At 38.4% G+C, this 20288-nt stretch overlaps 1 protein-coding gene and 1 non-coding gene across 6 annotated transcripts in view; one reads left to right on the forward strand and one right to left on the reverse strand.

Annotated features, from left to right (window-relative positions):
* Positions 1 to 20288, forward strand: part of RBM27 (RNA binding motif protein 27) — an 84830-nt gene that overhangs the window by 36511 nt on the left and 28031 nt on the right. For 3 of the 5 annotated variants that reach the window (XM_527062.8, XM_009449885.5, XM_054684651.2), the window contains 4 exons: positions 11177 to 11341; positions 14407 to 14556; positions 17930 to 18074; positions 19900 to 20053. In XM_527062.8, coding sequence (XP_527062.2) covers positions 11177 to 11341; positions 14407 to 14556; positions 17930 to 18074; positions 19900 to 20053 — 614 coding nt within the window. The remainder of the gene's footprint in view (positions 1 to 11176; positions 11342 to 14406; positions 14557 to 17929; positions 18075 to 19899; positions 20054 to 20288) is intronic. The other 2 variants (XM_009449886.5, XM_009449887.5) reach the window with 1 other exon arrangement.
* Positions 4672 to 4734, reverse strand: LOC134810161 (U7 small nuclear RNA). The gene has a single exon (XR_010157457.1). It is a non-coding gene; the product is annotated as a U7 small nuclear RNA (small nuclear RNA).

Below are 20288 nucleotides of genomic sequence, written 5' to 3' on the forward strand. Positions count from 1 at the left end.
ATGTTTTAGGGTTTTGCTAGGCTGGTCTCGAACTCCTGACCTCAGGTGATCCGCCCGCCTTGGCCTCTCAGAGTGCTGGGATTACGGGCATGAACCCCTGTGCCCGGCCTTTTGCTCTGTTTTAAACTCTTACAATACCAAAAAGCATTTGTTACATAATGACATATATATAGGCCTACTGTTTGATTTTTTTTAATATATGTAAATCTTACATTCAACTGAGCTTCTACAGAACAGAAATCACGTTTGATACTTAAGTAATTGTTTTTCCTGTTTCATACTTAGTATCTCGCTGTATTCTGATTGCTATAGTGTCTTTTCATAGAACATGTTTGTTGCTCATTTTTTAATTATGGGAAATCTCAAATATATATAAAAGTAAAGAGGACAGCATATGGAACTCCGGAGTACCCAGTATAATGAAGTTCTTTGTGCTTATCCCTCAGTTTCAACCTTTATCAATTTATAGCGAAGCCTCTTTTATCTATTTCCCCCCGAATCAGCTCTTAATATTGTTTGCCTTTTGGACTTGTAAATATGAAAAAGTGGACTATTCCAGAGTGTGTTGCAGATGGCATATTTTTATACTGTTAAATTTGGTATTATGACTCATGATAAAAATTCCATCTTGTTTTTAATTTAAAAAAAATCTGGCAATTACCATTTATTTTTATATTGTTAAATTTAACATTGTGACTCACTCTATAAATATTCCATTTGGTTTTAATTTTTAAAACTCTGGCAGTTACCATTTATTTCAGTGACTTAGCTTAATAAATAAATTAATTTGGCAAATATTTATTGAATGCCTACTATGTGCCAGGCATCGTGCTAGACACTAGGGAGCCAAGGTGAATAAGATATTAGATCTCATGTTTTTTGAAGTCCATTTTTCTGTTTTATTTAAAAGTAAGACTATTTTGTAGTATATGAGTAAAGGCCTTTTAGAACTGTATTTCCAAATTATTATTATTTTTTGAGACAGTCTTACTCTGTTGCCCAGGCTAGAGTGCAGTGGCGCAACCTCCACCTCCTAGGTTTAAGCTTGTGCCTCAGCCTCAAGTAGCTGGGACTACAGTCGTGGGCCCCAAGGCCCACCTAATTTTTGTATTTTTAGTACAGATGGGGTTTCGCCATGCTGGCCAGGCAGGTCTCAAACTCTTGGCCTCAAGTTATCCGCCCGCCTCGGCTTCCCAAAGTGCTGGGATTACAAGTGTGAGCCACCGTGCCCGGCCTCTAAACTCATTTTTTAAAGACTGGTAACATTTCTAAGAAAATTCTTGGAACCTGTACAGTTAGCAGCTTGTTATTTTGCCAGGTTAAGGTCCGTATATGAAAATATCTAATACTTTAATTTTAAAAATATGTTTTTAAACTGAAGAAAGGACATAATCTCAGAATAAAAGACAATCTTTTAAAAAATTTATTTAAAAGTTTTAAAATTTTTAGTAGGCACAGGTTCTTGCTTTGTTGCCCAGGCTGGTCTCAAACTGTGGGCCCAAGTGATACTCCCGCCTCAGCTTCCCGAAGTGCTGGGATCACGGGTGTGAGCCATCACACACGGCGTCAAGGACAATCTTTTAATTAAAAAAAAAATCTTTTGTATGTAGAGGCAGGGTGTTGCTGTCTTACCCAGGCTGGGTGCTCAAGCAGTTCTCCTGCCTTGGCCTCCCAAAGTGGGTAGGATTGTAGGCATGAGCCACCATGCCTGACTTAATCTTTTAATATTTGATTTTATGAAATAGCACTACATTTTCCCCCCGTTTTGTTGTAGACCAATAAAAGGTGATAATTTCCCCTTAGCATTTGTGAATTACTGCTTTAGAGGATTGTCTTATATGCTGCGTCAGTGTTGATAAACAGATTTGATTGGTTGGCAACTGAATATTTTGAAAGTTATAGAATATTCATATTGAACACTTCAGAAGTCTGCTATGCAGAGAAATATGTGGTTTTCTTTCTTGAGTGTCAAATCTGATTCTAAAATTTATAGAGAAATTTTGAAGACTAGTAGAGTTCCTGATAATCTAAACATTAAAAAAGGGGGGATGTGTAGTATAGTTTGTCAGTCATAAGTTTATTTATTTATTTTTTTAGACGGAGTCTTACTCTGTTGCCCAGGCTGGAGTGCAGTGGTGCAATCTCAGCTCACTGCAACCTCCGCCTCTTGGTTTCAATCGATTCTTCTGCCAGAGCTTCCCCAGTAGCTGGGATTACAGGCACATGCCACCAAGCCCGGCTAATTTTTTTTTGTATTTTTAGTAAAGACAGGGTTTCACCATGTTGGCCAGGCTGGTCCCAAACTCCTGACCTCAGGTGATCCTTCCGACTCAGCCTCCCAAAGTGCTGGGATTACAGGTGTGAGCCACCACTCCTGGCCTCAGTTTTTAATATCTTTCTATTACCTTTATATTTCTAATAAGTTTTTAATATTTTTCTATTCAGTTGATTTTAAGATAGCTTTTGGGCTGGGCATGGTGGCTCATGCCTGTAATCCCAGCACTTTGAGAGGCTAAGGCAGGCGGATCACCTGAGGTCAGGAGTTTGAGACCAGCGTGGTCAACATGATGAAATCGCATCTCTACTAAAAATACAAAAATTAGCTGGGTGTGGTGGTGGGCGCCTGTAATCCCAGCTACTCAGGAGGCTGAGGCCAGAGAATCACTTGAACCTGGGAGGCAGAGGTTGCAGTGAGCTGAGATTGCGCCATTGCACTCTAGCCTGGGCAACAAGAGCGAAACGCCATCTCAAAAAAATAAATAAAATAAAGTAAAATAAAATAGTTTTAAAAATATTTTTGTCTTTGAGACAGATAATTGAATCCTTCACATTGTTCAAGTTTATTTTTCTAAATACAGGTCAAGCATTCCCAGTCTGAAATGCTCCAAAATTAGAAACTTTTTGAGTGCCAATATGATGCTCAAAGGAATTACTTACTCATTGAAGCATTTTGGATTTTGGATTTTAAGATCTGTGATGTTCAGCCAGTAACTATAATTCAGAGATTCAAAAATCTGAAAAAGTCTGAAATCTGAAACAGTTCTGGTCTCAAGCCTTTTGGATATGTGATACTCAACTTGTACTATAATTGGTAATTTCAAAAAGATTAGAAGTTTGGTTCAAATAAAGTAAAAAGCTATATGTATGTTTTCAGTGTGTAATGAGAACTTGAGCTATCTTAAAAGTTTAACAAGTTGGGAAAGTTTAAATTATGGATATTTTATTGTCATTAAAATTAATATTAAAATTCACAGCACAGAAAATATAGGTGAAAAATGCATATCAAATGGTGTTTAGTTGTGCAGATGATGTCAATAAGGACCCAAAGTAAACACAGAAAAACGAAATCTGGATTTTTCAAGGTAGGAGTTGGAGTCTGCTCAATGTTAGGTACTAGGAATATACAGATAAATAAGAAATGGTCATCTAAGAATCTAAAAATCTAATAGTGGGAAAGAAATATGTTAAAAAAATCTCCACAAAATGAAAACCCATTACAGTATATTTTGCTATTACAGCTAAAAAAAAAACCCCAGGTAACAAAGGAACTAATTCTGTGAGAAATAAAGCATTCATTTAGGCTGCAGTTGTCACTGCTTTTGGAAAAAGACAAGTTGGATGTTAAAATAAGAAAAAGAATTAACCTGATTGTGAAACTGAATAGGATATACATGGTTCCTGGTAAAGTTAATATTGGCTGAATGCAGTGGTTTACCCCTGTAATCCCAGCACATTCAAAGGCCAAGGTTGGGAGGATTGCTTGAGCCCAGGAGTTCAAGGCTGCAGATAGTACCATTATACTCTAGCCTGGACAGCAGAGAGAAGTAAGACCCTGTCTTAAAAAAAAATTGATTATAATTTATAAAAAACTTTAAAATTTTGTTACTTTTCTTGAGTTAAAATGTCATAGACCCTGTGAAAATAAATAACTAACTGTGTTTGGAATTTTGTGTAAAGACAGCAATCAACTGTTAAAATCAACTATTTCCTCTGAAGTACTTAACATTTTACCCATGCCCCCCCACCCCCTTTATTTCTTTTTGAGACAGAGTCTTGTTGTGCTGCCCAGACTGGAGTGTGGTGGCATCATGGGTCACTGCAGCCTCAACCTTTCAGGGTCTGGAAATCCTCCTACCTCAGCCTCCTGAGTAGTTTGAGACCACAGGCATGCACCACCATGCCCAGCTAATTTTTAAAATTATTTATAAAGATGAGGTCTTTCTGTATTGCCGAGGCTGATCTTGACCTCCTGGGCTTGAGCTCTTCCCCGCACCTTAGTCCCCCAAAGTGCTGGGATTACAGGCATGAGCCACCATGCCCAGCTTACCCCAATTTTAAAAACATTTATTTATTTATTTATTTACCTTTTTTTTAGAAATAGGGTCTTGCTCTGTCGCCCAGGGTGGAGTGTAGTGGCATGATTCTAGCTCGCTGCAGCCTTGAACCACTGGGCTTAAGTGGTCACCCCACCACAGCCTCCCAAATAACTAGACTGCACAGGCACATGCCACCATGCCCAGCTAATGTTGAATTTTTTTGTAGTCTTGCTGTGTTGCCTAGGATGGTCTCAAACTCTTGGCCTGGAGCAGTCCTCTCACCTTGGCCTACCAGAGTGCTGGGATTACAGACCTGAGGCATTGTATTTGGACCCCTAATTTTTTTTTTTTGCATGGGGGTTTCTTGTTGGGAGACCAGAGAACTTGCTAGAGAAAATCTTAAAGAGCTGTACCACTGCAGCCTCCAAGTTTGAACTCACCAACTCAGTATATACTTTTGGCTTTTACAAGACCATTATTAAGTAAAGTACACTCTCTTTTCTACCTTGCTTTTGGTCTGTTCTGCTTCTTGAAGAAGCATAGTAAAAATATTTTGTAACTGCTAAGTTCGTTCATTGTACTGGATGTGTGAAAAAGTAAGAGTAGCAGGTAACATCCTGGATTCTAGAGACTGATTCTTAGGTTAAAGATAACTGTCCAGTCTTAATATAAATTCACATAAATCTTTATCTTTCAGAAAATACTTTCCTACTAACTGTATAAAATTGTTAAAACAGTATAATTCTAAATTTGAGATTTGCTCATTTAATTCTGTGGCATTATGTAGAATAATGGGTTTGATGGCTAGAAAAGTAAGTCAGTGTCTATTAGAGTCCTTGTATATTGTCTAGAGCAGGGGTCCCCAAACCCCGGGTCACGGTGGCACTAAATTATCATAGGAGAACCAACGGTATTGTAAATTGCGCATGTGAAGGATCTGAGTTGCGCATTCTTTATGAGAATCTAATGCCTGATAATCTGAAGTGGAACAGTTTCATCCTAAAGTCACCACCTCCACCCACCCCCACCATTCGTGGAAAAATTGTCTTCTGTGGAACCGGTCCCTAGTGTCAAAAAGCTTGGGGACTGCTGGTCTAGAGGCTTTCTCCCCCTTGTATTTGACCTGATTCATGTTGTATTAGTTGTGACATTGTCTATTTCAACATACAGATATTCATCCAAAGAAATACTTAAGTTTCATTTGGGTACTTTAAGCTTTCATTTTTTCTTTAAGTGACTGTTTGATTTCTATTATGCATCAGGCACTGTTTAGCCCTTGGAACTTCTCAAGTGTACCAGGTACCTTGTATTCTAATCGAGAAGACACATAAATATGGCCAGTATTGGGAAGATGTAGCTTTTTATTTTTTCTGGATTTGAGTTTTTAGCTTAAAACTTAAATTTTTTTTCATGTGAATACTCTTAAAGACAAAGTCAGGAAAATTATACAGAGTTGCTAAAATTTTAGTTTGAATAAAGACTGTCTTTATTCTGACTAGAGTTAATATTAAGAAGTTGAAAATATTGATATTAGGCATGTTAGCTATATGAACAATTTAAGATGGGAACATGAACTTGGGATGTTTGCAGTTTGGAAACTACTCTGACCAAAACTAAACTGAATGAATATAAATTCTGACAGACTGATCTTCACCATTACTGTAACCTATTTGATAGTGAACATTTTTTAATGTAGCTGGGCGTGTGGGCATGTGACTGTAGTCCCAGCCTCTTGGCTTGAGGCCAAGAGTTCCAGCTGCAGTGAGCTATGATCACGCCTGTGAATAGCCACTGTACTTTAGCCTGGATAACATAGTAAGACCTCATCTCAAATTTAAAAGAGAAAACATATTATGATGGAAAATTTCAAATACAACATACATAAAAGTAGACTGTGTAATGTAGTGAATCTTCATGTACTTATTTCTGGCTTCAACAGTTAATCAGTGTGGTTAATCTTGCTTCATCCATAACCTCCTCCTGACTTGATTATTTTAGTGCTGTGGTTTTTTTTTTTTTTTTTTAGACAAGGTCTTGCTCTGTCACCCAGCCTTGAGTACAGTGGCACAATCTTGGCTCAATGCAGTCTTGACCTCCTGGGCTCAAGCAGTCCTCCTGTCTCAGCCTCATGAGTAGCTGGGAGCACAGATGCGTGCCACCATACCTGGCTGATTTTTATATTTTTTGTAGAGATGAGGGCTCCCCATGTTGCCCAGGCAGGTCTCAAACTCCTGGGCTCAAGCAGTCCTCCAGCCTCAGCCTCTCAAAGTGCTGGGATTACAGATGTGAGCCATCACACCTGGCCTTAGTTTTTATTTTTGTTTTCTCTTTTATTGCTCCTCAAAATTCAGCTTAATGACATGATTGTTTTAGAATAAGTCCCAAATATAGTAGCATTTCATCTGTAAAAACTTATGTATCTTTAAAGATAAGAATTAAACATACATACACACAAAATCATACATACACACAGTACTATTATCACAGTCCCCCCCAAAATTTGTAACAGTTTACTATTGCTTGTGAAATATCCAGTTAGTTTTCATATTTCCCAATTGTATCATAAATGCCCTTTTGTACCTGGTTTATTTGACGCTATATCCAAACAGGGTTATACATTATGTTTAGTTGATATCTTTCTTAAGTCTTTATAGAAATATCCTTTACTTCTTTTTTTTTCTCCCTTGGCATTTATTTGTTGAAGAAATAGATCATTTGTCCTAAAGAATTTTCTCACATTCTAGACTTGGCAGATTGATCTTCTGGTGTCATCTAACACATTCCTCTATCCCCTCTATTCCCTGTAAATTTGAAGTTAGAGCTAGGTATTTGATAAAATTCCATTTTTTTCTTTTTTTGGCAAGAACATTTTATAGATGGCGTTATGTACTTCCTACACAGTACATTATAATGCTCATGATGTCTGGTTGTCTCCTTTCTGTATTATAAATATTGATTAGTGTGTAAAGGTGTTTTCATCCTGATCCATTCATTTTAAAACTTGCTTGATGGTTTCAACAGCCATTTTTGATCATTGCCTGGATTTGCTGTTGTATGTGAAACTCTAAATCTATAGTTTCTTCTACATTTATTGCTAGCATTCCATATAGTTGACTGTAACAACCATTTGGTTAACCTGAAATGCAGTTTTTACAGAAGAGACATGATATATGTGTATTTTCTTTCATTTATCAATTTTAAGAATGAGTTGATTCCCTAGTTTTTTCCAAAGGGAACTCCTGTTTTTTTTTAAGTATCATTATGAACTCATGAATTTTTAACATTTGGTATGTTTCACTGCATTATAGTCTTTTTTGATGTTCAGATTGTCTCATCTTTAATCAATAGGAGCCTCTTCATGTTGGCTTCTGATTGTTTGTTTGTTTTTTTTTTTAATTTTTGACATGCCCGTTTTTGATAACTCTCTTGCTTCTGGAAGGACAAGGTATACTAAGGTGTACCAGGCTCATCTTATAAATTTTCTGCCCTGACCTAGAATTAGCCCTTTGTCTAAAGAACTCTGTTGCTTTAGAAGTAGTATTTAGAGACTCAGTAGGAATTGTTTAAGAAAGTCAGGCTACATTTGGATTAATTGCCATCTTTTTGAGGTATTTGTTTTTTATTTTGAGGCAGAGGCTTTCTCTGTTACCCAGGCTGGAGTGCAGTGGTGCAGTCTCGGCTCATTGCAACCTCTGCCTCCTGGGTTCAAGTGATTCTTGTGCCTCAGCCTCCAGAGTAGCTGAGATTACAGACATGCACCACTACGCCTGGCTAATTTTTGTAATTTTAGTAGAGACGGGGTTTCACCCTATTGCCCAGCCTGGTCTCAAATTCCTGAGCTCAAGGGATCCACCCGCCTTGGCCTCCCAAAGTGCTGTAATCACAGGTGTGAGCCATCGTGCTCGGCCTTTCTAAAGTATTTGAATTGTATGTTCTTTGTCAGTGTTTTAAAAACAGACATTGGGCAAAGTAGCCTTTTGGTTTCCAGTTTACTTTGAGACAGCTATTATTAATTAGATATACTTAATTAGATATTATACTTAGTACATCAAGTGATGTATCATACATTTAAAGTAGTCATATGGACTAAGATTGTACTTCCCAATTTTCTATATATGTATGTATTTCTATTTTTTAATTAAATTTTTTTCTTTTAAAGACAGCATCTCACCCTGTCACCTAAGCTGGAGTACAGTGGCACAATCATGGCTCACTGCAGCTTTGACCTTCTGGCTCAAGTGATCCTCCTGCCCTAGCCTTCCAAATAGCTAGGACTACAGCTGTGCGCCACCATGCATGGCTAATTTTAAAAATATTTAGTAGAGACAGAGTCTCGGTATGTTACTCAGGCTGGTCTCAAACTCCTGAGCTCAAGTAATCCTCACACCTTGGCCTCCCAAATTGTTGGGTTTATGGATGTGAGCTACTGCACCTGGCCCCATTTTTCTCTTTAACATACTACTACATTCTGCTGATAGGTCACTCTTCACAAGTAATTCCCTGCCATTGATTGTGTGTTTACAACTATTTGTTCCCCTCATTGAGACTATGTTAAATTGGGCTGGGCACGGTGGCTCACGCCTGTAATTCCAGAAGTTTGGGAGGCCGAGGCGGGTGGATCACCTGAGGTCAGGAGTTTGAGACCAGCCTGGTCAACATGGTGAAACCCCGTCCCTACTAAAAATGCAAAAAATTAGCTGGGCATGGTGGTGGGCACCAGAAATCCCAGCTACTATGGAGGCTGAGGCAGGAGAATTGCTTGAACCTGGGAGGCAGAGGTCGCCGTGAGCTCAGATCATGCTACTGCAGCTCCAGCCTGGGCGACAGAGTGAGACTGTCAAAAAAAAAAAAAAAAAAAAAGAGAAAAAGTAAAAAAAAAAAGAAAAAAAGAAAATATGTTATATTGTTTTTTCAGTGTAATAATTAGCTGATTCTTTTTAAATGTACTTTTTTTTCCCCATCAACTTTCATTTTAAGTTCCAGGGTACATATGTAGGATGTACAGGTTTTTTACATAGGTAAATGTGCGCCATGGTGGTTTGCTGCACAGATCAACCTACCACCTAGGTATTAAGCCCAACATCCATTAGAAATGTAAATTTTAAAAGGGTTAATGCTAAGTGCACAGTTATACAGTATGATTTGTTACTTCCTCTTTTGCTGCTTATATACGAAGAAAAGGGTAGTGAAGTTTAGCATCTCTATATTCCCTTTAGGGACTTACTGTGAAACCAAGTGGTTGCTTTGTAGCCTGTCCTATTAAGGTGCATTTAAAATCTTTAGGAATTTTACAGCTATTAAGGACATTTCACCAGGTATAAAAAAAATTCAAGGCTGGGCGCTGGGTCCGGTGGCACTTTGGGAGGCCGAGACGGGCAGATCACGAGGTCAGGGGATTGAGACCATCCTGGCTAACACGGTGAAACCCCGTCTCTACTAAAAATACAAAAAAATTAGCCAGGCATGGTGGTGGGCCTGTAGTCCCAGCTACTCGGGAGGCTGAGGCAGGAGAATGGCGTGAACCCGGGAGACGGAGCTTGCAGTGAGCGCCACTGCACTCCAGCCTGGGTGACAGAGCAAGACTCCGTCTCAAAAAAAAAAAAAAAAAAAAAATCCACTTTATTTTGTCTTGTGTCACATAGTAAATGTCTGATGTTGGACATATATAATAACTAAATCTTATAAATATGTCTCAAATGGGGTTGTCGGTGAAAAAGATACTGTTAAATGGACACCCAAAGGGATTTTGCTCCTTGATACCTTATCTTTTTCTAATCCTGTCCTTCAGATTTTGGCTTCATTGTGTGTACATTCTTGCATTAGCCTATATATAAATCCTAAATGTGTTGTCTTTCAAAAAGTGCTTCTTAATATCCAGGATAATTTCATGTGTCCAGTGCTGTGCTGGTCTGTTTATCTGGTTTTTTTTTGTCCTTTTTTTTTTGAGACGGAGTCTTACTCTGTCGCCTAGGTTGGAGTGCAGTGGCACGATCTTGGCTCACTGCAACCTCCACCTCCCGGGTTGAAGCAGTTCTCCTGCCTCAGCCTCCCTAGTAGTTGGGATTACAGGTGCCCACCACGACGCCCAGCTAATTTTTGTATTTTTAGTAGAGACGGGGTTTCACCATCTTGGCCAGGCTGGTCTTGAACTCCTGACCTCGTGATCCACCCACCTCGGCCTCCCAAAGTGCTGGGATTACAGGCGTGAGCCATGTGAGCCACCGTGCCTGGCCTGTCCTTTTCCCTTTCTCAATTTTTGTTATCCATGTGCTCACAGAGATAACAAATTTTCACTATCTTTAATTTTTTTCTTTGGAGCATTTCTTATTCTTTGCGAAGGTATGCGTATAGTGGTTTGTTTGTTCTTAATGTCTTTGTCTTTTTTTCTGCTCTCAGATATGGGAGCATATTTGGTGCAAACCTGAAATTATGTGGGTTGGTTGGAGAGGGGTTGTTTTCTTTTTAATGGATATGACAGTTTTCATACCTGCATATCTCATTGGATAGAAAAATTCTGTATAATTAATAGCTCAGGGCTCCTTTGCCTAATAACCTGATATGGTTCACTGTTCAGCTTTAGATAAAATTAGCAAGTAGTTTTCTCCACTTAAGATCATAAAAGATGGAGATTATATATACTACCTAATTCTTATTCTTTTCTTTATACCTCAGTGGATCCTAACCAGTTGCACGTCTGTTCTTTCTTGAGTTAGAAAGAATCCCAGGAACATCTTTCTGTACTTCTATTCCTGTTGGTTTAATTTCTCTGTTTTTGGCTCAAAGTCTCAGGAAACACATCATCACCTAAGAGAAGCTTGTGACTCTCATTCCCAGCTGCCCTCCTATTCTTTCCTCTATAGGACAGCCCATGTACTCTCGTGAACATGGTGCTGCTGCATCTGAGCGACTTCAGTTGGGGACACCGCCTCCTCTGTTGGCAGCTCGTTTGGTGCCACCTCGAAACCTCATGGGATCCTCCATTGGGTACCATACCTCAGTCTCCAGCCCTACCCCTCTGGTTCCAGGTAAGCTTTGCTACAGATGGCCATCCACCTCACTGATCTTTTTTACCTTAAGCTGGCCAGTCTAAGCGGTGACCTGGCATCCTGATCTGCTGTTACAAAGTCCCATTATAGCTCATAGGTAGTTTTATTTTCTATTCCTTTGCTTCTTTGTTTTGTCTCTAGTGGCTGCTAGATGATTAGGCCTCCTGTGTATCTGTCATCTCTGGTGTCCTCTATATTTACTTTCAGTGCCTTGGTAACAAAGTGATGCTAGTTCCTTGAGCTAGTTTCTAATCAGGTAGATAGAAAGATAATATCTACTTGAATGTTTTCTAATTAGTTATACACTGTAATAAACTAGGTTAATTTTTCTTTAAAACAAAACAAAAATAAACATCTGGTTTCTTGCCGATCATATCCTTTTTCCCCTTTTGCCCTTTGTATGTGTGCATAATGTAGCGATTCTTAAAAACTCTTTTCTCCTATTGACATACGTATTTTGAAGGATCTGTGGAATGCTTTGTGGGTGTTTCATGAGGTGTTTTTAACCCTTTCTCACTTTGCCTTTGGATCTTATTCTCATAATTAACTAAAGGGCTTTTAAGTTAATTGGTGTTCTGTGTATTCCCAGGATTTATGGCACAAGGTCATTTGATTATGTAACTTCTTTAAAACTTTCTGCAGTCTTAACTGTAGGAGATTTTCTGTCAGTAGTGCCAAGTGGTAACTGAAAACTTTTAAATCATAATTTGCTAATCCTTTTTTAAAAAGATAAAGCAGTATGCATTTTGTATGTTATATTGCATGTAATTTTTAGAGTTGGCATAAGCAGGGAAGCTGTTACTTTACATATCATTTTCAAACTGTGTCATCCTTAAACACATTGAAATTTAATAAGCAACTATGTTAGATTTACTTTTAAGCTAGACATATCATTACAGTGTGTTTCCATCAGGAGGGAATGCTCATGATTAAATACTGTCTTTAGTTGTCTTAAAGAGACAAAAAAAATTATAAAGAGAGGAGTTAGAACAAAAGCTAAAATAATTAAGTATGAAGCCCCCAAAATACTCTTTGGCGGATAACTATAATCATAGTCCTGTAACCATTGAGGCAAAATTATTTGTTTTTATTTATTTATTTTTTTATTTTTGAGACGGAGTCTCGCTCTGCTGCCTAGGCTGGAGTGCCTGGAGTGCAATGGTGTGATCTTGGCTCACTGCAACCTCCACCTCCAGGGTCCAAGCGATTCTCCTGCCTCAGCCTCCTGAGTAGCTGAGATTATAGGCGTGCATCACCAAGCCTGGCTAATTTTTGTATTTTTAGTAGAGACGGGGTTTCACCGTGTTGGTCAGGCTGGTCTCGAACTCCTGACCTCGTGATCTGCCCACCTTGGCCTCCCAAAGTGCTGGAATTACAGGCGTGAGCCACTGCGCCCGGCCCAATTATTTGGTTTTATTGATCATCATCAGGAAACTTTGAGACTGAATGCAAGCCTTAGGAATGAAATAAAAAATCTCTAATAGGAATGTCATTGTGATAATAATTTATTAAAATTTCTGTGCCATCGTTCTCTGAGGAGGACAGTACAGATGCCCCAAATGATTAATTTTCAACATCATTTAACATTTTATTAGAGGGAGACAGTTCTTAATCTAGTGATGCCTTTTTTTGTGTAATTCCATGAGCTGTTTTCAAAACCTGAAAAAAGGGGAAAAATGGGGGTGGGAGGAAGAGAAGGAATGCCAACCAGCAGTTCTAGTTCTTATATTAGATATCTCAGAATCACCTGTGCTTTAATGGCATTTTATTATTATTGCCTCATTGTAGCTTGTGGATGTTTTGTGCAAGAAGGAAATTAGCTTGTGAATCTGAAGTTAGGAGGAGCACAATATTCATGGGAGAGGTTTAATCTAAGAGTATTGGGGGTGAGACGTTTTCTGGATTGAGGACTTCTGAATCCTAGTTGTGCTGCTTATTGGCTGTTGACTCAAATGCCTGTAGTGGCCAGGAAGATCCCCTAAATGAGGATAATTTGCTGATCTTATATTCGGAATCACTTCTATACTGTAAATCATAGAAGTGACTGACGTGTATGTGCGCGTGTGCGCTTTTTTATTTGAAATACGGTTTATGTGTGAAACCAGCTGTTCTCACTCTAGTTTGAAGAAGTGTACATAACCAAATGAATACATTTTCTTTTCACCTCAATTAAAAAGGTACCTAGAAATTGGAGATATGATGGATAACAGAGGAAACTCAATCCTTCACGTATGGTGTTTGTGTATGTGAAAATTTGTATTAACAAATGTGCATTGGGCTGGGCACAGTGACTCACACCTGTAATGCCAACAGTTTGGGAGACTGAGGTGGGCAGATGGCTGAAGCCCAGGAGTTCAAGACCAGCCTGGGCAAGATAGTGAGACCCCATCTCCGTTTTTTTAAAATTAGAAAAAAAATGTGCATTGACATTTGGATTAGGTAATTAATATATAGAGTAGAAATGAGTAGGTGAGTGAATCTGAAAATATCAGTATTTAAGAATGGATGCATATATCTATATTCTGTAATAGGAGCATTTTTTTTTTCAGTTTCAAAAGGTGTGTCTAGATACTGTAACACAAAGAGAAATACAGTCATCCCTTCACCTCAGGTTCCACATCTGCAGATTCAACCAACTACAGATCGAAAATATTCAGGAAAAAAATAAAAATAAAAATAAACCAGTAAAATAATTAAAAGGAATGCAAGTTTTAAAAACAATATCCATAACAGCTATTTACGTAGCATTTATATTATGTATTATAATTAACCTAGAGATGTTTTAGAGTATACAAGAGTATTTACCTAGGTTATATGCAAATACCACCACCCTATTTTATATAAAAGTCTTGAACATTTGTGCATTTTTATATCTGCGGGAGGGTCCTGGAACCAGTCCCTCACAGATACTGAGAGGTGACTGTAGGTTGATGTATTTGTTGGAGAATATATGTTTTTTAAGCAGTTGTTTATTTTATAACAATGAGAGATGGTTTAACCTCTCTCTGATTTGTTGTGTGTTTTGTTGCTTTGTTTTCCCTCAGATACATATGAACCAGATGGTTACAACCCAGAAGCTCCTAGTATTACTAGTTCTGGTAGATCTCAGTACAGACAGTTCTTTTCAAGAACTCAGACACAGCGTCCCAATCTGATTGGCCTAACATCTGGAGATATGGATGCAAATCCAAGAGGTGAGAATACCTTGAACTTTTTCTGATGCTAAGTGTTATGCAGTAGTTGGATATACTTATTACATTTGCATTTCTGGCCTAGCTTGAGGAAATTAAGGTCCAAATTACTTATATATTATCTCTTTGGAGGGTGCTATGTATTAATCTCAGATGTTTTTAAATAACTTTATCTCCAAATTTTATTTTAAAGCTATAGTTAGGCTATATTTGTTTTTAAATACAAATCATACTAATATTATTTAACTGCTTCTTTTGGTAGGACTTTAGGCTGTTTTAGTTTTGTTACTAGGCACTGTGTTAGATATTGTGTATAGAAAGATGAAATTACTGATCCCCTGCCCTCAAAGAACTGATCATTGAAGGACCTGCTTTGTATCCTAAGAGCTATGCATCACACTAATTATATTGAGAATCTAAAATGTTACAATTATTTGATAATTTTTAACACTTATAATTACATCTTTAAGTTAGGACCTTTACAAAACTTAGGAATAAACCTTAAAAATGAAACAAAACCAAGATTAAATGCAAGCATTTACCTTTAATATGGCTGATAACCTCCTACCTACTCCCCCACTAAAAAGGTTGGTTAATGATGGTTAGTTTGATGAGATTCCAGTTTTTTTTTAACTATTATGAATTTCCAATATATAATTTCAACATGAGTGACTGGCCATGGACTGCACTGACACAATAGTTTTTGATTAATTTAATCATCTGGCAAACATTTTCCTTTTCTTCCTTTCTTTTCCTTTTTTTCTTCTTCTTCTTTTTTTTTTTGAAATGGAGTCTGGCTCTGTTGCCCAGGTTGGAGTGCAGTGGCGCGATCCTGACTCACTGCAACCTCTGCCTCCCAGGTTCAAGGGATTCTCCTGCCTCTGCCTCCTGAGTAGCTGAGATTATAAGCATGTGCCACCATGCCTGGCTAATTTTTGTATTTTTAGTATAGACGGGGTTTCACCATGTTGGCCAGGCTGGTCTTGAACTCCTGACCTGAGGTTATCCGCCTACCTTGGCCTCTCAAAGTGCTGGTATTAGAGGTGTGAGCCACCATGCCCAGCCTAGTATCTTCCTGTTCTTCCTTTCTATCCTAGCTTTATTAATTCTTTTTTCCTGCTGTTAATAACACTATTACCACTATAAGAATAACAGGTTTTGTATGAAGACTACACCAAATGCCTTCTCATATATATATTTTATATATATATTATTTATATATATATTTTAAATATATTATTTATATATATTATTTATATATATATTATTTATATATATATATTTTTTGAGACAGGGTCTCCTTCTGTCACCTATGCTGGAGTGCAGTGGCACGATCTCGGCTCACTGCAACCTCCGCCTCCTGGGTTCAAGCGATTCTCCCACCTCAGCCTCCTGAGTAGCTGGGATTACAGGTGTGCACCACCACAACCCTGCTAATTTTTGTATTTTTAGTAGAGACGAGGTTTCACCATATTGGTCAGGCTGGTCTTGAACTCCTGACCTCAGGTGATCCAGATCCCACCTCGGCCTCCCAAAGTGCTGGTATTACAGGCATGAGCCACTGCACCCAGCCTCATATATATTATTGTCTCTCATATTTCTATTTTTATTCTCCTTTTACAAGTAAAAACACTGAGGCTTAGAGAGGTTTAAAGAACTTGCCCAAAGTCACACAGCTGTTAAGTGGCAGAACTAGAATTCAGAGGAGAAGTCATGTTGTGTATACAACAAGATTTCTTTGTTGTCTTGGGTAAGTCACTTAACCTTTAGTGACTTCCTTCCTTTAATATGACACACTTCATTAAATTAAAAAAAATTAATTTAAAAAAAAGCATTAGGCAATGTTAGCTGGTAATGATAAAAACTATTTAAGGAGAACATAATGGCATCTCAAACTCTAGAATGCTTTATGCCATCGCAGTTGCTATCTTCTTCATTAGCCTTCTGAAAACACAAGTCCCGCAAGAGCAAGGATCACGTCTATTTTATTCACCAATGTATACCCAAGGTCTGCTATAGTTGCTGAGCTGTAAAATAGCTAAACGTTAAGTGAATGAATCCTTACATCATAATTTCCCTGACAAAGATGAAATCAAATGTACCAACTCCTAACCATATACCTACCCCAGCATTCAGCTCTGGGTTATTCTTTGCTTGGTGGAGTTGCTAAAGTTAAGAGAAATACTCAAGATTTAATAGGCATAGTTTTGTGTTGTTAATTTCTGTTTTGTTCAGTACACGTCTTCCTACCCACAGGTTATTTATTGTAAGGACAGATTCTTAGAGTATTTCTGCCAATTTATAGTATTGGCTTTGGATTTTCTTCCCAACTTTAAACCTGTGGAAAATCAAAAGAAACACAGTGAACATCTGAATGCCTTCATTTAGATTTACCAGTAATATTTTACTACCTTTGGGCATGAATGCTCTCTTGTGTACTCTCTCTTCTCTTTCTTCTCTCCACTCACATTTTTTTGTTGAATCTCTTGAAATTAAGTGGTAGACATTGTGAAACTTTAAGTCCTTTACCTTATATCTAAGAATAAGACAGTCCTATATAAGCACAGTATTATTGCCACACATAAAACCATAATTCCATAATAATATGTAATCCTTATGATTTGGTGAACAACTTGTTGAATCATACCAGGAGGCAAATAATGTCCATTAATGGTGCTAAGTTTGATTGCTTGTATAAGGTGATCATTGTTGGAGCTCTCCATTGTTTTTGTTTTTTTTTTTTTTTTTTGGTTTCTTTATGAGACCGAGTTTCACTCTTGTTGCCCAGGCTGGAGTGCAATGGCACAATCTCGGCTCACCACAACCTCCGTCTCCTGGGTTCAAGCGATTCTCCTGCCTCAGCCTCCCGAGTAGCTGGGATTACAGGCAGGCACCACCATGTCTGGCTAATTTTTTTGTATTTTTAGTAGAGATGGGGTTTCCCCATGTTGGTCAGGCTGGTCTCGAACTCCCGACCTCAGGTGATCCGCCTGCCTCGGCCTCCCAAAGTGCTGGAATTACAGGTGTGAGCCACCGTGCCTGGCCCAGAGCTCTCCATTGTAAATGTAATTTTTGGAGTGGTACTTTGGCACCATAAATATCTTGTCTTCCAGCAACCTTTCACCAATATTTTTTTCATCTATTGATCTTCCATGCCTGAGTCAATTATTACATCGAGGTTAACTTTGAGTTTTGAAACATGGATTTCTATTTTTTATAGAAAAAGGCATTTGTAACTTTTTCTTCTGTTAGGCATTTCTAAAAGAGAAATGATAGTAGTTGAGCTATTCATAGTAGTTTTTAGCTTTTAGACTAAATATATTAATCATTGAGACTCCTGAAAAACTCAGTAATTTCAATTTTTTTTTCCCAACAGCTGCTAACATTGTGATCCAGACTGAACCACCAGTTCCTGTTTCGATTAATAGCAACATAACCAGAGTAGTTCTTGAACCAGATAGTCGAAAAAGAGCTATGAGTGGTTTGGAAGGGCCACTCACAAAGAAACCTTGGCTGGGAAAGTAAGATAATTTGCTAATTAGTAGCATCTAATTGTTATTGTTGTTTGCATTGGTAAATTCATAAAAATAAGATTTGTCATTAATTAATAATTTTCAAACTAGGTATCTTGAAGTTAGGGTTCCAGGAGACATCTTTAGAATGTTGTAAAAATTAAAAAGTTAACAATATTTATAATGTTTTTTTTTTTTTTTTAAAGACGTAGTCACCCAGGCTGGAGTGCAATGGTATAATCTCAGCTCACCTCAACCTCTGCCTCCTGGGTTGAAGTGATTCTCTTGTCCCAGCCTCCTGAGTAGTTGAGATTACAGGTGCCAGCCACCATGCCCACCTGATTTTTTTGTATTTTTAGTGGAGATGGGGTTTCACCTTGTTAGTCAGGCTGGTCTCAAACTCCTGACCTCAGGTGATCCACCCACCTTGGCCTCCCAAGGTGCTGGGATTACAGGTGTGAGCTACCACATCCAGCCCAAAATAGGTATTTCTAATTCGTACCTACCTATTTCTACGCCTAACCCAATATTAGAAATTACTGAGACACTAGTAATGGATAGAAAAGAAGAAAAAAATGAAATCAACGGTGAAAAAAGCTTAGTACCTTTGCAGAAGTTGAAAATATGCCATTAAAGATGATGTTCTAGCTGGGCACAGTGGCTCACGCCTGTAATCCCAGCTCTTTGGGAGGCCAAGGCGGGTGGATCACTTGAGGTCAGGAGTTCGAGACCAGCCTGACCAAAATGGAGAAACCCAAAATACAAAATTAGCTGGGTGTGGTGGCACGCGCCTGTAATCCCAGCAACTTGGGAGGCTGAGGCAGGAGAATCGCTGGAACCTGGGAGGCGGAGGTTGCAGTGAGTTGAGATTGCACCATTGCACTCCAGTCTGGGCAAAAAGAACAAAACACTGTCTCAAAAAAAAAAAAAAAAAAAAAAAAAAGGTGGTGTTCTAGCCTTCATTTAATGATGTTAGAGTCTTTGATAATTGTGGTAGATCTTTATGGTAGATCTATTTAGCATATGATTTTAAGTGTTAGTTGGGCCTTTTCTTTTTGTAATCTATTGCTGTTCACCTTTTCTATTCTCATGTAATAAGAATAATGTTGGCCGGGCGTAGTGGCTCACACCTGTAATCCCAGCACTTTGGGAGGCTGAGATGGGTAGATCGCCGACACCAGGAGTTCGAGACCAGCCTGGCCAACATGGTGAAACCTTGTCTGTTCTAAGAATACAAAAATTAGTCGTGCGTGGTGGCATGCACCTGTAATCCCAGATACTCAGGAAGCTGAGGCAGGAGAATCACTTGAACTTGGGAGGTGGAGGTTGCAGTGGGCCTAGATCGTGCCACGGCACTCCAGCCTGGGCGAATGAGTGAGACTCCGTCTACAAAAAAAAAAAGAAGAATGTGAAAATTGCTTAGTAATTTCTGAAGAATGTTAAGGGCTCACAAAAGGAACTTTAAACAAATTAATCAATCAGTTAATTTATTACATAGAGATGTGGTCTTACGATGTTCCCCAGACTGGTCTGGAACCCCTGGGCTCAAGCAGTCCTCCTGCTTTGGCCTCTCAGAGTTCTGGCGTTACAGGCATGAGCTACTTCGCTCAGCCTGTAACCTGTTTCTGGATGCTTATATATTTTCTGTGGTTTGAATTTTGAATATAATGTTTCATAGGATTTTGAAGAAGTTTTCTGGGATTATAGGTGGAGCCACCATGCCCAGCCACAAAAGGCACTTAAAAAAATTATAAACCTAAATTCTTTGTGGTTATATCTCTTTGCTAGGCATGAAGTAGGAGAATTAACCAAGATGTATTAATCTTCCTTTTAGGCAAGGAAATAACAATCAAAATAAACCAGGGTTCTTACGAAAGAATCAGTATACAAACACCAAATTAGAAGTCAAGAAAATCCCTCAGGAATTGAACAACATTACCAAGCTCAATGAACACTTCAGCAAATTTGGAACTATTGTTAATATCCAGGTAAATGTGGCTATGTCAGTGACAGAATCCAGGCATTTTATGGGTCTTGGGAATATTTCTATCAGCTCACCTTGTTTAAATTAGTCAGTGGTTATTCTGGTCATCTCTGCTAAGTGCTGTAAATGCCACCATATATCTATATACCCACTTTTATGATGGACTTGTTAAACCATGTTTGTTCTTGTGAATTCATTTGGTTCTTTTCTGCAATCTCTTCCTGAAAGAGAATGGGTAG

This window comes from Pan troglodytes, chromosome 4 (genome assembly GCF_028858775.2).
Source record: "Pan troglodytes isolate AG18354 chromosome 4, NHGRI_mPanTro3-v2.0_pri, whole genome shotgun sequence".
NCBI classification, from domain to species: Eukaryota; Metazoa; Chordata; class Mammalia; order Primates; family Hominidae; genus Pan; species Pan troglodytes.